The sequence below is a fragment of the Harmonia axyridis genome, chromosome 3 (genome assembly GCF_914767665.1).
Source record: "Harmonia axyridis chromosome 3, icHarAxyr1.1, whole genome shotgun sequence".
NCBI classification, from domain to species: Eukaryota; Metazoa; Arthropoda; class Insecta; order Coleoptera; family Coccinellidae; genus Harmonia; species Harmonia axyridis.
The window spans coordinates 6,022,339-6,040,194 of record NC_059503.1 but is presented as its reverse complement, the minus strand read 5'-3'; the positions used below and the strand labels follow the sequence as shown (position 1 = coordinate 6,040,194).

General features: G+C 33.7%; 4 protein-coding genes across 5 annotated transcripts; 3 read left to right on the top strand and 1 right to left on the bottom strand.

Annotated features, from left to right (window-relative positions):
* Positions 1-6,942: 6,942 nt before the first annotated feature.
* Positions 6,943-10,684, bottom strand: LOC123675939 (programmed cell death protein 2-like). Its single transcript, XM_045611517.1, has 4 exons — positions 10,431-10,684; positions 9,931-10,363; positions 8,076-8,511; positions 6,943-7,693 (listed from the first exon to the last, which is right to left on the bottom strand). The coding sequence occupies exons 1-4, from the start codon at positions 10,536-10,538 to the stop codon at positions 7,429-7,431; spliced, it is 1,242 nt and encodes a 413-aa protein (XP_045467473.1). The 5' UTR covers positions 10,539-10,684; the 3' UTR covers positions 6,943-7,428.
* On the top strand, positions 8,653-9,895 carry LOC123675942 (mitochondrial folate transporter/carrier). The gene has a single exon (XM_045611520.1). It carries the CDS (start codon positions 8,749-8,751, stop codon positions 9,697-9,699), a length of 951 nt encoding a protein of 316 aa, XP_045467476.1. The 5' UTR covers positions 8,653-8,748; the 3' UTR covers positions 9,700-9,895.
* Positions 10,685-12,477: 1,793 nt separating the features above from the next.
* LOC123675945 lies at positions 12,478-14,073 on the top strand. Of its 2 annotated transcripts, XR_006746834.1 has the most exons (4): positions 12,478-12,559; positions 12,623-12,798; positions 12,857-12,916; positions 12,969-14,073. XR_006746834.1 is itself a non-coding variant. In XM_045611525.1 (3 exons), the coding sequence occupies exons 1-3, from the start codon at positions 12,595-12,597 to the stop codon at positions 13,041-13,043; spliced, it is 339 nt and encodes a 112-aa protein (XP_045467481.1). In that variant the 5' UTR covers positions 12,508-12,594; the 3' UTR covers positions 13,044-14,073. The 2 variants fall into 2 exon arrangements, 1 of the variants encoding a protein (XP_045467481.1); XM_045611525.1 differs by having other exon boundaries at positions 12,508-12,798.
* A 607-nt stretch (positions 14,074-14,680) lies between these two features.
* Positions 14,681-17,358, top strand: LOC123675937 (ATP-dependent RNA helicase HAS1-like). The gene is made up of 8 exons (XM_045611514.1): positions 14,681-14,929; positions 14,985-15,080; positions 15,144-15,404; positions 15,483-15,797; positions 15,878-16,167; positions 16,224-16,550; positions 16,741-16,924; positions 17,075-17,358. Exons 1-8 carry the CDS (start codon positions 14,836-14,838, stop codon positions 17,260-17,262), a joined length of 1,755 nt encoding a protein of 584 aa, XP_045467470.1. The 5' UTR covers positions 14,681-14,835; the 3' UTR covers positions 17,263-17,358.
* The last annotated feature ends 498 nt before the right edge of the window (positions 17,359-17,856 follow it).

The following is a 17,856-nucleotide window of genomic DNA, read 5'->3' as shown; positions in this document are numbered from 1 at the left end:
CAGTTTAAAGAAATACCGCAAATTTTATACAAGGGTTTATTATATTACCTGTTATGATCAAATATGCAAGCACATATGGAAAAAAACATATAATAAATATCAATTTCAAAAAATTATAATTAACATCTGACCGAGAGATTCGAATCAGGGCTTCAAAACTCGAATAACATAGTCAAAAATTCATAACTCTGGATCTATAAAGGGTAGGAATTTGCTGTATAGCATTATTGTAGTAACACATGTTCTCGTTCCTTCAAAACTTTGGTTCCATATAGGGATCGACATAATAGTCCTCTGTTTTGAAGTGATTACTTCATATCACGGCTGTGGCAGAAGGTTTTTTGTCTGTAGTCTATATTGCCATCACCCATTTCATTCAATTTCTCGGAAACCTGTGAAAACATTCAATAAAATAAAGGATAAATCACTTCTTGTTTTCTTACCTATCGAATGTCACGTTCAACCTTTTTTTGGATCTAACAACACGAATATAAGCTACACACGAAGCAGAGATACTTAAAATTGTTTATCAGTACTAAAATAAGCAGAAAAATTACAACAAACACTTAGTAAATCGTTGAGGAATCCGTTATCTTTACAAGAAAACACAAACAATCAAATTCACGAAACCAATGTTTTGCCATTTCTTTCCTTGTCACAATTCAGCGATATCAATGGTCTCTCTAACGCCCAGGCTATGTTATTTAGGTCTATAGTAACATGTTACAAATTATTCCAGATACAATTAATCAAGTCACTATAATTCTAGATGAAACTTGAAGATACACTGCTCAACAATTGATAGGGATCACTTACTTGTTCTAAATTTATTTCTGAAATATTCGCTCCAAGATTATAAATTAAGTCAGATATCAGAGTATTTTCAGTTGATAATATGGTTCACTTGAGAAAAGAATGAAAAAATGGAAAGTTGGAGAGAAAAAAAGACTTTATTAGGAACACTCAAAATTCTGTGTTTGAATAACATAAAAATTTTATGATGAAACCACAAGAAGGCTGAAGTTTCGGTTAAGCTAGTACCTAGTTGGTCCCCCACGAGCTCGTCTCAAGCATTCTACCCTACGAGGCATACTTTCGATAGAACGATTTATAAAATTTTGGGGCAAATTCGTCCAATTGTCCCGTAAAGCATTAGAAAGGTCCTCCAGGTTATTGATCGGTTGTTCTAAGGTTGACAATTGTCTAGACATCTCAGACCAGACATGTTCGATGCAATTCATGTCTGGAGAGCGACATGGCCAGTCCATCCTATCAATAGCATGAGTTTCTAGCGCTTCATTAACCAGACGACTACGGTGTGGACGGGCATTATCGTCAATTAAAATGAAATTCTCGCCCACGGCAGCCGCAAACGGAACAATTATGGGTTCAATAATCATATCGTGATATCTCTGGCTGGTCATGGTGGTGTTGTGCAGAACAACCAACTCTGTGCGTTGGTTCAAACAAATGCCTTCCCATACACATATAGAACCTCCGCCAAAAGCTGTTGTGGGTACCATAAACTGTTCTGCATACCTTCGACCTCTTTCCCTCCAAGCAAGAATACGTCCATCGGAGTTGACCAAACGAAATCTAGACTCATCCGTAAATAAACATCGGCTCCAATCTTCAAGTGTCCAATTGCGGTGCTCCTCAGCCCATTGCCGTCGATGAAACCGGTGTTCCCTATTCAAACGGGGATGTTGTACCCTCCTACGTGCTCTCAAACCACGAACATGTAGTCGTCGTCTTACAGTCTGGTTCGAAATTAGAACTCCTGTTGCAACTCTCAGTGATCTATTGAGCCGCGACGCCGGGTAAGTGGGATTTCTCCTAGCATTGAGGATCAAAAGACGATCTTGGGCAGCTGTTGTACTGCGCTGCCGACCTCCCCCATGAACATAAGCTACTGAGTCGTTTTGGATGAACCTATTCCAAGCCCGACTCACGACACTTTGCGAAACATTCAACCGCCGGGACAAACCTTCCTGTATCCACCGTATGATTTGGTCCAGTCGCACAGGAGCCAAACGTCTTTTCGGCATGACTGATAAGCTGATATTGTTCTCATTTCTTCAATTATTGTCACCTTATGTATTTGAACGAGAGAAAAAAACAGAGAGAGAGAGAAGAAAAACTTTATTGAAACAATGTTTCAAAGGGCTAGCGACCTAGGTCTTCCTGCCCATATACAAAGTCTTATTTTACAAAGTATAAAAATGTAAATTAAAAAAAAAAAAAAAAAAAAAAGAATTTAGTTTTTGAGGTGAGTGAATTCATTGTATGTATATTAAAAGAGAGTGTGTTGCGTTCTTCATCTTTGGTTCAGCAAGTGTTCGAATAGAGGTAGTTCAGGTAGTTTTCTTTTGGAGACCTGCAGGGGGGACATCTGATGTACAAGTGGCTCAATTATATTTAGGTTGTGTTGTTGTTTAATAAATTTCTTATTCAGTCTATGTATCCTGTCGGCTATTGGTTCTATTTGGGTTTTTTGATATAAGTACTGGTTGGACGGATTGTGGAGTGGATTGTTGGGATGTCTCAACTTGGTTATTTTCCGTAGACTGTTTCGTTCCGCCACCTCAATAATTCTCATGGTAGTTTTGTTGCATGAACCTAGAATCTGATGGCCATATTCAAGAAGAGGTCTGCAGATCATTTTGTAGATGTTTGACGCTGTTTTTGTGTCTATGCCTTGATCTTTATAAGTGAGTGACCTGAAGTGACTGGCTCTCGTGATAGTGTTTTGTTTGGTGGAGTTGATGTGCATCTTAAAGTTGAGTTTACTATCAATTATCATGCCGAGGTATCTACAGTTTGTTACAGGCTTCAATGTAGTATTTTCCAGAGTAATTGTGGGCGAGTTATGGTGGATCTTGTGATAAAATAGAATGAATTTTGTCTTCTTGGGGTTTGTTTTTATTCTCCACTTGTTCATCCATTGGGTCATCTTCTCCTTGATCTCTTCCAGTCTTTTCATCGTGTCCGATATAGTTTTACCGTGTGCAATTAGGGTGGTATCATCGGCAAACTGTAAAATATATGAACTCATCCTGGTCGCGCGTTCTGTGTCGTTGATATCTGAGCAATATAAATTATACAGGTATGGTGACAGTGGAGAGCCTTGCGGAAGTCCTTGCTTTGGGGAGAATTCGTTGGACAATGCGTTTTTTATTTTAACTTGTATAGACCTATTGCTAAGGAAGTCGTTTATTATTCTCAGCATATATACTGGGCATCCAAGCTTATGGAGTTTGTATATGAGTCCTGAGTGCCAAGTGCTGTCGAAAGCTTTTTGTATGTCCATAAATATTGCCGCAGAATGATGACCCTGTTTTCTCTTGCTCTGAACATTTTGAGTAAGTATGATCAATGGGTGGATAGTCGATGTTTTCTGTTTGAAACCAAATTGGAAATTGGGAATCTTGTGGCTTAGTATTTTCATCATCCTAGATTTGATTATTTTCTCAAGGTTCTTTCCAATTACTGGGAGTAGGGTTATTGGTCTGTAGTTTTCGAGCCTCCTGGTGTCTGCCTTTGATTTAGAGATTGTGATTAATAGTCCCCTTTTCCAAATTTTGTGAAAACAAGACTCCTGAATACAATAGTTGTAGATTCGGATTATTTCAAGATGTATTGATAGATCTAGCCTTTTTAGGATGCTTCTGGGAATATTGTCATATCCTGGAGCAGTGTTTTTACCATGATTTAGGGCTTCGAAGTATTCATTTTGATCTATAGGTGTGATATCATCATCAATTCTTAGGGTAGGAAAAATATTTTTGTACCAATCCTCAATTTGTTCCCTGTGGTTGACCTCGAATGTCGGATCTTCACATACTTCAAAAATTTTCTGGAAGTAGGTTGAGAAGGCATCGGCGATTTCCTGATCTTTGGTAACTGGTTTTCCATTAACTTCAATTGGTTCCGTGATTTTGTGCGAGTTATACTTTGAAAGTTTTTTTATTGATCTCCAGTAAGTTCTTCCCTTCTGGTATTCAATTTCCTTACATGCCTCCAAATATTTATGAGATCGATAGTTGCCTATGAGTTTATGGATATCTTTATTTAGGGCATTAAATTTTCTTTTTAGGTTGGGGTCGCTGTTTTCGCGAATTTCTCTATATAATTGTTTTTTGATCTTTATAAGCCTCAAAATATATGGTGGAATTTTCTGGTTGTGATATCCGACTGTGATTATTGGAGTTTGTGCTAGGATTGTGTCTGACAGTTGTTCTGTGAACCATGAAATATAATCTGGAGTTATAGGTGTTTCTGGTTTTATCATTCCGCACATTTTTTCATTTACCTTCTTGATTTTACAAGCTGAGAAGTTATATTTTGTTTCCATGGGGTATGTCATAGGGCTACATTCCAGGTCCAGGGAGAATTCTACTGCCAGGTGGTCGGGAAAAAAACAGATTTAATAACAAATACCACATTGCTTTTCACTCCACCTGTAACAGCCTACAGATAATAATCGATTTTGTGAACAAGAGCCGATGAAGTGAGGAAGACTTTGATATAATCAACTCAAAACATCTTACTTTTTCCTTAGAGAACATATAATGTACAGATATTCACGAGATAACTTGAAAAAAATACAAATGAAGAGAAGTTCATACGTGATCCCTAGCAATTGTTGATCAGTGTAGTTATAGGTAACTGTTCGATTTCTTTTCTTAGATGTTCGTAATTCTGAGTAATAAAGGTTCAATTCTTGAGTATTTTATTTCATTTTTCAACACAATGGAAGAATTCTTAGGATATATGGCAACTCATGCCAGTGAAACAATTTCATTAAGGAAGAATTTATTACTACGTGTTAAAATTGTACATTCTCTCATTACAATATATCAAGTCAAATATTCGACGGAATTTCTGCATTTCGATGATAGATAAATTAAAATATTTCATTATCACCATAAGAAGATAAAATATCATCTCCTCACATTAATTTATCTCATATTTGAAAATCAATGTCGATAGTAATATTAAATTCGTTGAAAATTCAAAATTTTTTTCATTCGAATGGACGTAAACTTATGTTCAGATATCATCTGGGTATGGAATCATGCAGATTTTGTTGTGGAGGTTTATCAGTTCTAAAAAATTGAATTCTATGAAATCTACGAAGCTTATCTATAATGGATTGACTAGAATTGTTTTAATATCCTCCTGAGTCCCGATGTCCAATATGTTGGACATCCAGATTCAAGCGTATTATTAATATTGTAGTGAATTTACGACAGTAAATCCTTCGGTCCAACGTATTGGATGAATTTACGAACGCGTTGCATGCCCAGCTGTTTTGCTGTTATGCCACAGTGCGCTGTTATTTGTTTATGAAAAATTTGTTTATGAAAATTTTGTTCATGATGGCCGCCTTTCGTCCTACAACTATTGACTGTAAGTATTGATTTTTTCCTATTTTATGTGTGATGTTTGTTTGTGTCACTGCATTAGTATTCTAAGAATGTAATCAAATCATTTTTTTTTTACTACAAGTGTTATTGAACAAACAATGACTATTTTTGTACCTGTCCATCCAGTTGGACAGTAGGTCATACTCAAACTTTTTGCACATAACGATAATTTCTCTTTCAGCGATTTTCGGGACGAAAAAACGACTGAGATTTGGAGTAGACGATGAAAAAATCGAACAACTTCTGGATGCCGACTGTTCATACTTAGAATTAGATGATTTTTCTAATGATGAAGTTGATTTCGAGATTCAGCAAGATATCCAGGAAATTGAGGACGCTCCTGAGGACATTTTGTCTGAAGAAGATTCTGATGACGAGCCGCTAAGTGTGATTAGAGAAAGGATAACTACTGAACGGGTTTATAACAGAAACCGCATGAATTGGAAAATATTGAAAAACTTTATTCCACCAAACTTCGTGTTTGAAGAACCTGTTGACAACGTCGAATCTCGCAGAGATTGGAAAGTTCAGGACTATTTAAAAATGTATCTGGATGATGAGATTCTCCAGAATATTTGTGATTGCACGAATGTGGAATTTTTGGAAGAGAAGGGAAAATCAATGAATCTGATATTACCAGAAATTAAAAAGTTTATAGCTATTACAATTTTGATGTCATGTTTGAAATATCCCCAAGTAAGAATGTACTGGGCAAAAACAACTAGAGTAAGTGCAATAGCTACTGCAATGACCAGGGATCGATATTTCTTGATTAGGAATAATCTGAAAGTAGTGATCGATAACAATGTCACACCTCAAGAAAAACGCTCGACCGCTTGTACAAGATTCGTTAGGTGACAGATCTGCAGAAATTTCGAAATTTCTCGATTTCAAGATTTCTTATGCAAATTATCTATTTGAAATTGCGAACCTGGAGAGTGCCACTGAAAATGATTTACCATCAATAATAACCAGGAACAGTTTCCACATGTCTGTTTCGCAAGTTTCCTCCCCATCTGCTTCAAAAGGGAAAAATCTACATCTACCAATTGTGGCGAGTGAACTCAAGAACGCAGTCAGATGTAAAAATCCAGGTTGCAAATTGAAAACTAAATTTTATTGTGGGAAATGTACCCTATTTTTGTGCTTGACAGGTAGCAATAATTGCTTCAGAAATTTTCATTTGCATAATAATCTATAATGATATCGTCCTGATGTCCATCTCATTGGACATTATTTTTTTTGTACTTCCCCTTGAATAAAATTTTTCAAAAAAATTTTGTGACGTTTTCAGTGTTAAATGAACCGAAATCCCAAATATCACCTTTATATCACCTTTAATATTATGTCGGGACTCAGGAGGATATAGCAAAAAAAAATTATTCATTGTATTGAATACATCTCAATATTGAGAGAGATAAACAATTATGATTAATACGCAGCGATTCCCTATATTTCGTGTCACTTTGAAAATAACAGTAGATTACATGGATTGCCTCTATTGCGAAAAAAAAATTGCTGGCAAAGTTCATTATTCTGAAGAATATCTCATCTCTATTTATTGCCTATTTAAAATGCTTTCAAATAATTCCTGGAAGTTAGATAACGGTCAAAAATGTTCGTTATCTACCAAATTTTAAAGCCTCTTCCCTGGTTTTCCCAAGCACCACCTTTCTTGTACCTGTTTTACATAAATGCTCTGTACAATTTGTAGAATCTTCACAGTGCCTGAAGATGAACAAGAATAAGTTCGAAACTGCGGTGACACAATGTAATCCTTAAATTGTTATTTCATTTTGATAGGTAGTAAAACTTATTAGTAATAAAAACTTGTTTTAATCATGATGAACTACCAAATAGTAACGGCGGAAAAAGTTCAATATTGCCTATTTGCCAAAATGAAATTTACCCCTGGTATAAATAACTATTCGTCAAAAGGAATGATCATAATGATTGGAAAAATCACGATCAGAAAGATTTCATACTTCAGATCACAAAATCAATACATTTCTTTTTGTATCAAAACAGTCTCCATTCTAACTTCATTATCGGAAGACCAACAACTATTTCGACAAGTGTAAATCAATGCTGTTCCGAATTCTAGACGACTACAAGTTTTATGATCAATTGTCAACTTCAATTTTGGAATTATGGTAGACAGAATTTGGAATTCAAATATCCTTTCCTCTTGACAATAGGGACATTTTGGAACGATTTCCTGTAGAGGACGCAGCAACAGAGGACCTTCACATTCACGACTATATCTAAAAAAAAAAAAGTATATTGATACAGCATGTCTGGCAACGAGTGGAACAATGCTCAGCTGTAGATAGGGGACATTTTTGTGAGTTCGGAAATAATATTTAAAGTTAGCTCAGAAATCTCATTTACGAGATAATGATACAAATATTAAGAAATTTTAAATGGAAATAGGAAAAACAATTTTTTTTCTACTTTAACAGTATGTATCTTTTCATGGAAAAATGATTTCTGAAAAAATTGTTTTATTCAGTGAGAGGATTCTACGAATAAATTAAATATTAGAGAGTTGTTAGATAAGAGAAATATGAAAACTGCAGACATTTCGAAAAAATAATAGTCCCAAGAACAAGCCTATGTTACAAAAATATATTGAGAATACTTTGCCTTAAAATTTGTCCAGGATTTTTCTGCATTCTGGAAACGAAATAGTGAAACGTCTTATCCCCATGAGCGGGCACACTTTTCTCATAGCTCTCATGCCCTTCACTCTGTCTTCCATCATTGGTTTCAATATTGATATCATTGAACTCTTCCTTCTGCTGGTACTCCTGCAACAACTCCTTTACATGAATATCGTTAAAGTTGGGGGCAGTGTTCGATTCTTCCCAGACGCTCATGAAAAATGAAGAGAAATACAGTGAAGGACACCGACTTAAATTGCTTGCACCGCATATTTCGGAAGGTAATGGTGCTGTCTCGTGAAGCATAGCTCTGATATCTCTTTGGGGCATTATTGGACTATCGATAGTTATGATTTCTCCTTCATCTCCTTCTATCTCTGCTGAAGCTCCTGGAGAATTCTGCCTTCCGACTGCACCCCCTAAAAAATAGAAGGCTATGCGGAATTTCTCGTATTAAGTACTAAATTTCTAAATCATATAAATCACCCAGCCCAAATAATCAAAATAAATAATCATTCATAGAAAATGATACTTGATATCTATATCTATGACCATAAAAATCTAACCTATAATCGCTTAACCTAGTTGGATCGATCAATCTTTGACACGATATTTCGAATTTTAAATGGATTTGGATTCATGTCATAATTATTCAAATGACCACCCTGACAAAAAACGACGGTAATTCAACTTCGAAAACAGATGAAATAAGTTTTATACGTCACATCAAATATGAACATCTTCTAGCTGGTATCAGTGGAGGAGTTGTTTCGACGTTAATATTACACCCTCTGGATTTACTTAAAATTCGATTCGAAGTTAACAATGGGCTGAATTATGATCCAAAATATAAAGGTATAATAAATGGTATAAGTACCATATTCAAACATGAAGGTATAACTGGTTTATACAGAGGTGCTATTCCGAGTACAATAGGAGCTGGCACCTCCTGGGGTTTGTATTTTTGGTTTTACACTGCCTTGAAAACTTTCAAACAAGATGGTGATGTAAATAGCCCCTTGACACCTGGTCAGCACATGATAGCTGCAACACAAGCAGGTGCCTTGACCATTGTCTTAACCAATCCAATTTGGGTAAGTAAGACAAGATTATGTCTTCAAAGCAGAGCACCATCACAAGTGGAACAGTATAGTGGAATGGTTGATACTTTAGTGAAGTTGTATAAGGCTGAGGGACTGCAAGGTTGGTATCGTGGCATCTTCCCAGGACTTTTGGGAGTATCTCATGGTGCTATACAATTCATGGCTTACGAGGAAATGAAAAACTCTTACAACAAACATTATGATATGCCCATTACATCGAAACTAGGTGTTGTCGAATATCTTGTGTTTGCAGCAGTATCAAAGTTTGTTGCCGTTTCCATAACATATCCTTATCAAGTGGTTAGGGCAAGATTGCAAAACCAGTTTTATTCGTACAAGGGAAATGTTGACTGTGTGAAAAAAACATGGCAAAATGAGGGTTGGAGAGGATTTTACAAAGGTTTAGGAACAAACTTGTTAAGAGTAGTTCCTGCTACAATGTTGACTTTTGTTGTATATGAAAATACATCCTATTATTTGATTTCTGCGAGTCAAAAACAATGATTTTCAAGTGTACTCTTTACTATTTTAATTGTATAGATGTTTTACAAGATGCAACTAATAATAGGTGAATGTTTTTAGGTAAATTTGTATTGCCAAATATACAAAAATTGTTTTGTATTCTAATAATCTGTGATTAACAGCTGTTGATTGTTTTTAGTTTGTTAGTCATTTGATGAGAAATAAATCATTGAGTTTGTGTTCATTATCTCTAAAAAAATTGAAGTTACATACCTTGTGCTCCAATATTAGCGTTCCTATCATCAACAGAAAGATTTTCAAAGATAGATCTTACAGAATCATCGAAACTAAAGCTTTCTTCATCTTCATCTGATATCCTCTCAGAACTGATTATGTTACCATTTTCTTCATTTTCATTGGCATTTTTATCATCGCCCCAATCATCAGCATCATTACACCAATTCATAGAGTTAGTTTTTGAAACAAACTGAGTGCTCTCATCAGGAATAGATTCTTGTGACTGAATACGAAGACAAGTCCAGCTTTCATTTTGATTCCAGCAGTTTGGGTTTATGCAGGCAAAAACATAAAGAGTCCTATGGTATCTTGAATTATCTAGGGGTGCATAAATTTGAACCACAAGAGGTTTCGGAAGCTGACACAATGAACACTTTGGAGAATCCCATTCAATATTACTTGGAAGTTCCTTGAATAACGAAATGAAGAAGATATTATCAACTATTTCAAATGGTTCAAAAATGGATAACACTTACGGGTTTTCCTCCAATTTTGTTGGTTTTAAAATTTACCAAGTGTTTATTTTTATCATTAACGATTTCATCTTCGAAACCTAAGAGTACTTGAATTTTATTTTTGGCCATTGTGTAGTGTGTTATTTAGCTGGAGCAATGGTCTATCAAAGTTTCCTTCAAACCCTCCTTTTATTTGAATGAAAATAATTCAAATTATGTGAGCCTTCTGAAGAAGTTTGACCTTAGAACATAGAATTAGTCTATACCACAGATAACAGAGTAGATCTGTACCACAGAATACCTCTCTATTCTATGTCCGTACCACAGAATACTAAATACTCCGTACTCTAGCAGTTTGACACATGTCAAATAGAGTAGGTAATAGACACATGTCTATTACCTAATCTCATTGACCTAATAGAGAGTTATTGCAACGCACAAATAAGCGATTTTTTATTACAGGATCTCTTATTTTGACATGTACGCATGCGCATTGTGTCAGATATTAAGGCTTGTCTAAATCTAAAATACAGGCCTCCCTTACTTTATTTAAATACAGGCGACCAACTTTTATTTAAGGATCCTTTATTTTGACAGATATCTGTTTATGTCGAATATTTGCCGTCGTTATTCAGCAAGAACTAACCTATAAATATTTGTAGCTGTTTAGGTAAACAAAGTGATGAAGTAAACTTTTTGAGAAATTTGCATTTTATTTCTTGATTTTGGGTATCTGTGGGAACCATTTCATTCGAGGAAAAAAATGTGCTCTTAATAACGAATTTTTCAAGAACTTATACGATTCTCAACAAAACACCATATTTAATTTGATCCTATTGAGAGAATTAAAAATAATAGTGATAAATCCTGAATTTTATTAGAAATAAGAATTTACCTATATGTATAATGTAGTATTGTTACAGAATGCTACTGCATACTGAATATTATTTTTTTTTATATTGAATATAAGTAATTTATTCTGTAATATGGACACACCAATGGGATTGTTTTGTAAGAAAAATAATAAACTTGTTACCTAAGTACTTTTTTATATATTGGATCAATATAGCATAAAAAAAACAAATCACAATGCAGAACCAAATTAATTATCAGTAATGTTATTATAAAATTATACATATTTGATTGATTCGGTCTTCACTTGATGGAAATTCATTTTAAATAAATAATAATACACTGCTGATTTCCACAAAATTTTGTGGAAATCAGCAATGTATTATTATTTATTTATAAAATTATACGTTAAGTACACTTTTTTCAAAATCATTGTAGGAAAAGGTACAAAAATACATAATTCTGTTAAACAAAATAATCTTCCAATACTGGTGGTTTTACATAAAAAGAAATACTTGATTACTTCCATTCAAACAGGTACATAAAGTAGACTGATATTTTACATAGTGATGATACTTTGTCAACAAGTTTCTCTAATAGTTCCATCGATAAAACCCCAGTTGTTTGGTACAGCTCCTCCCATATAACGAATTGGTAGACTAAAAACGAATTAAGGTAATATATAATTTAAGTTCAATTCAGCTAATAGCTTACCTGTACATATAGCTGATAACTATTTTTATAAAGCCACTTATGTGCATTCAAATTATCTTAGAAGTGTCCATGATTTTCCACAATGAAGTTTGCAGTTATAAAAATAAACTTCGATAATGATTGCGAGACTTGCAGTAAAAATTTTCCGAGTCAACTAGTCGATTTGTATCAATTGTTTTTGATATATTTTCTACACCAACTGTATCTATTATGAAAAATCAATTCCTCTATAATGGTCCCAGCTAAAATTGCTAACGCTATTTGTTCTTTCATTTTCGATTATGAACTTTTACCAAATGAATCATTCAATCATTTGATTTATCAGAATACAAAATAAAGGTGAATAAATATAAATATGTCAAATTTAAAGATCTGTCACTTTACTGACTTTCGTTAAAAGCATCTTGCAATTAGCGATTCAAGTTCATCCCCAAGCCACCTATCGGAAGAAACTGTAATATCGGCTTAAGGTACGGTAGGAGTGAAAGCTTTGACGGCGTGCATTTCTGCAGGTTAAATTTTTATATTTTAGTGTTCGAGGAGTTATAATAAGCATTTTGAAGAGTCTGATTTTCATACACAAAGTAAGTTGTAAAAATATCAGTATCAATGGAGCTCCATGTGTAGTAATATTTTTCAATATTCAGGTAAGGAGCTGAGACACGCAGATTTGTGTTTGAGACCGAGAAAAACTAACTTGAGACGCCGAAATTTGAAAAAAAATGCAGTCCCAACAAAAAACCTTCCTACAGGTACTCATGAGAACATAAAGAAGAAAGAAAGACGGAATTTAACTAGATATGATCCTGTACAACAACCAATTGTAATTATATAATGATCCTTTTAAATGAAAATAAATCTAATATTTACAAAATTTTCAGTTGAAATCTGACTGTGAAGTAATGACACAAAATCAAGATGAAAGTGAACTTCATGCTCAGGTAAAGTATTGAGATATTCTAGTTGAATCAAATGATGATATTGAAATTTCAGGAAATGATTCACAGGCCTGATGAATTGTTGGCTGCTGAAGCTCTATGTGCTTTTATCAATAAGGACAATTTGTGACAGTATTACTACAAATCAAAAGCTTAACAGCTTGACAGGGTTGAATTCTTTCGAAATGCTGAAAACTATTGAAATTTTAGTATTAAGAATAAAAAGAGAAAATTTTGTTTCATCCCTCAATATTAGGGAAAAAATACATTTACAAAACTAAAGAATGACACGAGCTATGTTGTATTGTCTTTACTCTTTGGAAACATCAGTTCCCAAAGTATAAAAGAAATTTTTTATGACATGCTAACTGTGTTAGCGACAGTATTGAAACCTGCGAGCTATCTTCCACCTATTGAGGAAATTCGTAATAATTTGCCACAACACTTTGAGCAATTTACTGATGTGAGAGTCATTCTTGATTGTACAGAAATCTCTGTTCAGAGAACTAAATGCCTGCATTGTAGAGTAAGATGTTATTCTAACTATAAAGGGAATAACACTGTAAAATTCATGGTGGCCGTGACGCCTGCAGGATTGATCAGTTTTGTCAGTGAAGCTTATGGGGGAAGAGCATCTGACAAAATAATTTTTGAGCAGAGTGGTCTCATATCCTCCCTGAAGCCTAATGAGGATGCCATTATGGTGGATCGAAGTTTTCTAATTGATGAAATTTTTCCGGAAAACGGAATAAAACTGATTCGCCCACCATTCATGCGAAACAGAAAACAAATGTCTCTTCAGGAGGTTGAACAAAATATATTCATAGCTAGAGCAAGAGTCCATATCAAACGTGTGAACCAGAGAATAAAAATTTTGAGTAATGTTTTACCGTGGAACCTGGTTCCTTAAATAGAAGAAATAATGACTATATGTTGTGCGATTGTAAACCTGTCCAGCCCCATTTTTTCTGAAGATAATTTCTGAATATTTTTGTATTTTGCCTTTATTTCGAGTAGCAATATAGATGTTAAATCTAAAGCTTCTGTGTAGCGAAACAGTTGTTATTTATATATATATATATATATAATCTGTATCCCATTTGTTACCTTTCGGTCTATGGGTTAGTTGTTATTTAAATAATAAATAAGTGGAAATAGAATAACTGTAATTTTATTTCAAAAAATATATTAATTTTTCAATTATTCATTACAAATATGGTGTAACATTTTCTCAATATATTTTTTTTTTTTTGTTTTTTAGATAATGGACGATTATTCTTAAATTAGAATGAATTCACCTTCTATCACATTCCTATTATTTGGAGTTGCTTCCAAATACCGGAAATATTCAGTTAAACTGAGGAATACACTATTTTCTTTGTCCATCATATTTCTTTCTTCACAAATAACACTCAAAATATTTTTGTTTACAATATCTTACCTTTAGCCGAAAAAGCATGCTGAAGAGGGCGCTGCCTACCCTTGAATCGGGAATAGTTCACTTTTAACGTCCACGATAGAGGATCCTTTATTACAGGATCCTTTAATAAAAGATCGCTTATTTGTGCGTTGCAATAACTCTCTAATAACACAGACTATGAAGGAGTCTATGTTTTGCCCCTTCTTTTTCTCTTTTTGCTCCATCTCGATCTTATTCACGTAACCGTAAGTCTCTCTCTAGACTCCTTCCATGGTGTTATTAATTCTATGGTTTGTTCTGAAATAATCAAGAAAATCTATGCTTTAACCCTAAAAGAAGAGGAACTGAAAAATAATATTCTATGGAACAATTATAACCATGAAAAATATAACACTTCAATATTTATTATTTTATTATTCATCAACTTAGGTTTATTAACAACCGTAGAGCTATTTTATACTTGTAGTTTTTTCAGAGGTGAAATAAATAAAAACTTTCCATCATGGAATTCCAACAAAGATTATTAATGAGAAAAATTAGGAAAACAGAAGACCATAAGATCGGTTTATACAAACTCAAAAAAAAGAAGGAACAAGGTTTGTACGAAAATACGACTCATTTCCCTGTTAAGTTTACCGTTTTTTTTTCTAGATTCTAAAACTGAACAACTACTCAAGGAAGGTGCACAAGTGCCTGATAAAATTGATGTTAAAAGGAAAACAGAGGTTGATGATGCACCTCAACCAAGTAAGTTGGATCAAATATTCCGATACCTTGAATTGAATTAAATTTTTCATATTTCTTTTCCAGAAAAAAGAAAACTGAATGAAGAAGAAACTAGCGATAATGAACATATTCCATTTGATTCACTGAATATTTCAGATCATACAAAGAAGGCCATTGCTGAGATGGGGTTTACTCATATGACTGAAATTCAATCGAAAACTGTGCCCATACTTTTGACTGGAAAACATCTTGTGGGAGAAGCTAAAACTGGTTCAGGAAAAACACTAGCTTTTCTCATACGAGCTGTAGAATTGATGTATGAGCTCAGTTTTAAGCCTAGAAATGGTAAGAAAGTATTTGAATTTTAATTTATATTCATTGAATATTTTGCAAGAAAATTTTGAGCATGTTGATACTTTCTAGGTACTGGAGTTATTATTTTATCACCTACAAGAGAATTGGCGATGCAAATATTTGGAGTATTGAAAGCACTTATGAAATATCATAGTCAGACACAGGCTCTTATTATTGGAGGTGCTAATAAGAAATTAGAAGCTGAAAAGTTATTTAATGGTGTCAATATCCTGGTTGCAACACCAGGAAGATTGCTGTATCATATGGAGAACACCAAAAACTTCAATTTCGAAAATGTAATTTGTTTGATTGTTGATGAGATGGATAAAATACTGAACATCGGTTTTATGAAAGAAATGAATCAAATTGTTAGTTTACTACCAAGTAAGTACATTTTTCCGGTATCGAGAAAGTTCTTTGTAGACAATAAAATTTTATTTGGCTAAATCCTCTCTATTTTTCAGAATCTAGGCAAACGATCCTATTCAGTGCCACAACAACGCAACAAACTGAGGCACTGAAAAATCTCCTAGTGAAAGAAGCCATCTATGTATCGACTAATGTTGTAGGTATTGCAGAGAATATTAGACAACGTTTTATGATATGCCCTTCTGAAGATAGACTTGTCAAATTGTTCACATTCTTGAAACAAAAAAGAAAGATGAAAATAATGGTATTTTTCAGCTCTTGTGCATCTGTTATATTTCACCATGCCCTCTTTAATTTTCTGGATTTGGAAGTAATGTGTATACATGTAAGATATTAAATTCTCGACTCATCAAAAATTTTAATTAATTTTTTTTCTTTTAGGGAGATCTCAAACAAGATAAAAGAACGAGAATATTCTTTCAATTTTGTCGGGCAGAAAAAGGTATTTTGTTTGGTACAGATATAGTATCAAGGGGACTTGATTTTCCGGCAGTAGATTGGATCATCCAGTATGATCCGCCAAATGATATTAAGGATTATATTCATCGTATTGGTAGGACGGCTAGAGGAGAAGGAAGCAGTGGTAATGCTCTGATGATGATAAGAGAAGAGGAATTGAGTTTTGGCAATGTGTTGAAAAAAGCTCTGAATGATATAACTATTTTTGAATTACGTCTAGATAGGATACTCCCTGATATAAGGACAACTGTAAGTAGGTCAATTTGTTTGAATTTCATGCTCTACTTGATTGAAACCTCAAACATTGATGTTAAAACTGGAAGTATCCTGTTTTTGGGGTTACATAAGTATCACGATTATATTTTTTTTGAAGAAAAACAATTCAACTCATTTTCATGTAAATAAAATCAGCTATCACCTTGAACATTTTGATTTACAGGTTGAAACATTAGTTGGAAGGAATTTCAAATTGAAGAGTATGGCAAAAGAAGCTTTTAGAGGGTATATAAGATCATATGGATCACAGTCTTCGTTGAAGTCAATATTTGATATAAACAAATTGGATCGCAAGTTAGTTGCTAGATCTTTTGGTCTACGGTTTATTCCCGATATGGATGGTGCAGGTATTATCTGTGTATTATTCTATTTAGGAATATTAGAAAGTGAATTATTTTTCCTTTTTTTTTTGACTTGTCCTATACATACTTTGTTATGTCCCAAAGTATCAATAAAATTATTATTATTATTGTATTGATGAAATTGTCCATTTTTAGCTGCTCACAGAACAGTGCCTAATAGAAGAGAAAGAAGGCAAAAAGAACGCGAAGATGCTGAATACTCTAATAAATCTAAAGAAAATGGAAGACGACCACAGCATAACAGCGAACAAAATGGTACAGAAAATCTGAATAGACCTAATAGAAAGGAAAGAAGGAGACAGCAATTTGGATATAGGGATTGATTGTTTTGAAGAGAACTATCTCAAATTTCCAATAATTTAAAATTTGTTTACTATAAATAAACCGTTTCATTAAAATAAAAGTTATTGTTGATTAAATGTCTATATACATATCTTGATTCCCTTATTTCCATATCCGAATAATTTCAATGAAATCATGAATAGATTCCAACATATCGAAATAAAGAAAATCAATGATATGATCTTCTCGAACTTTTGTTTCTACATTGTGCACGTATTTTTTTTTACTGACTCCTAAATTTTGATTCGGTCAGAAAGATATGTTTTCAAATATTGAGAAAATAAAATTTTATATGACCTATTTAGACCTATTGATATTCAGAGATGAAATATCAAGTTTCTAGAACAGTCTATTCAAAAGTTATAGTTTAGGTGGCAGCCAGACAGAATTGATTTTTCACCTCGAACACAATCATTTAAGACCACTCGCTCTTTAAATTTATAGACATTGTGATGACGATGACAATCTTGAATTGAATTTAAAATTTATCATTGGTGGATCTGTGATGATCATAGAATTAATAAAACCGACAATTAGTTCAATGGTGATGATGATGAATAAAAGAACATCACCAT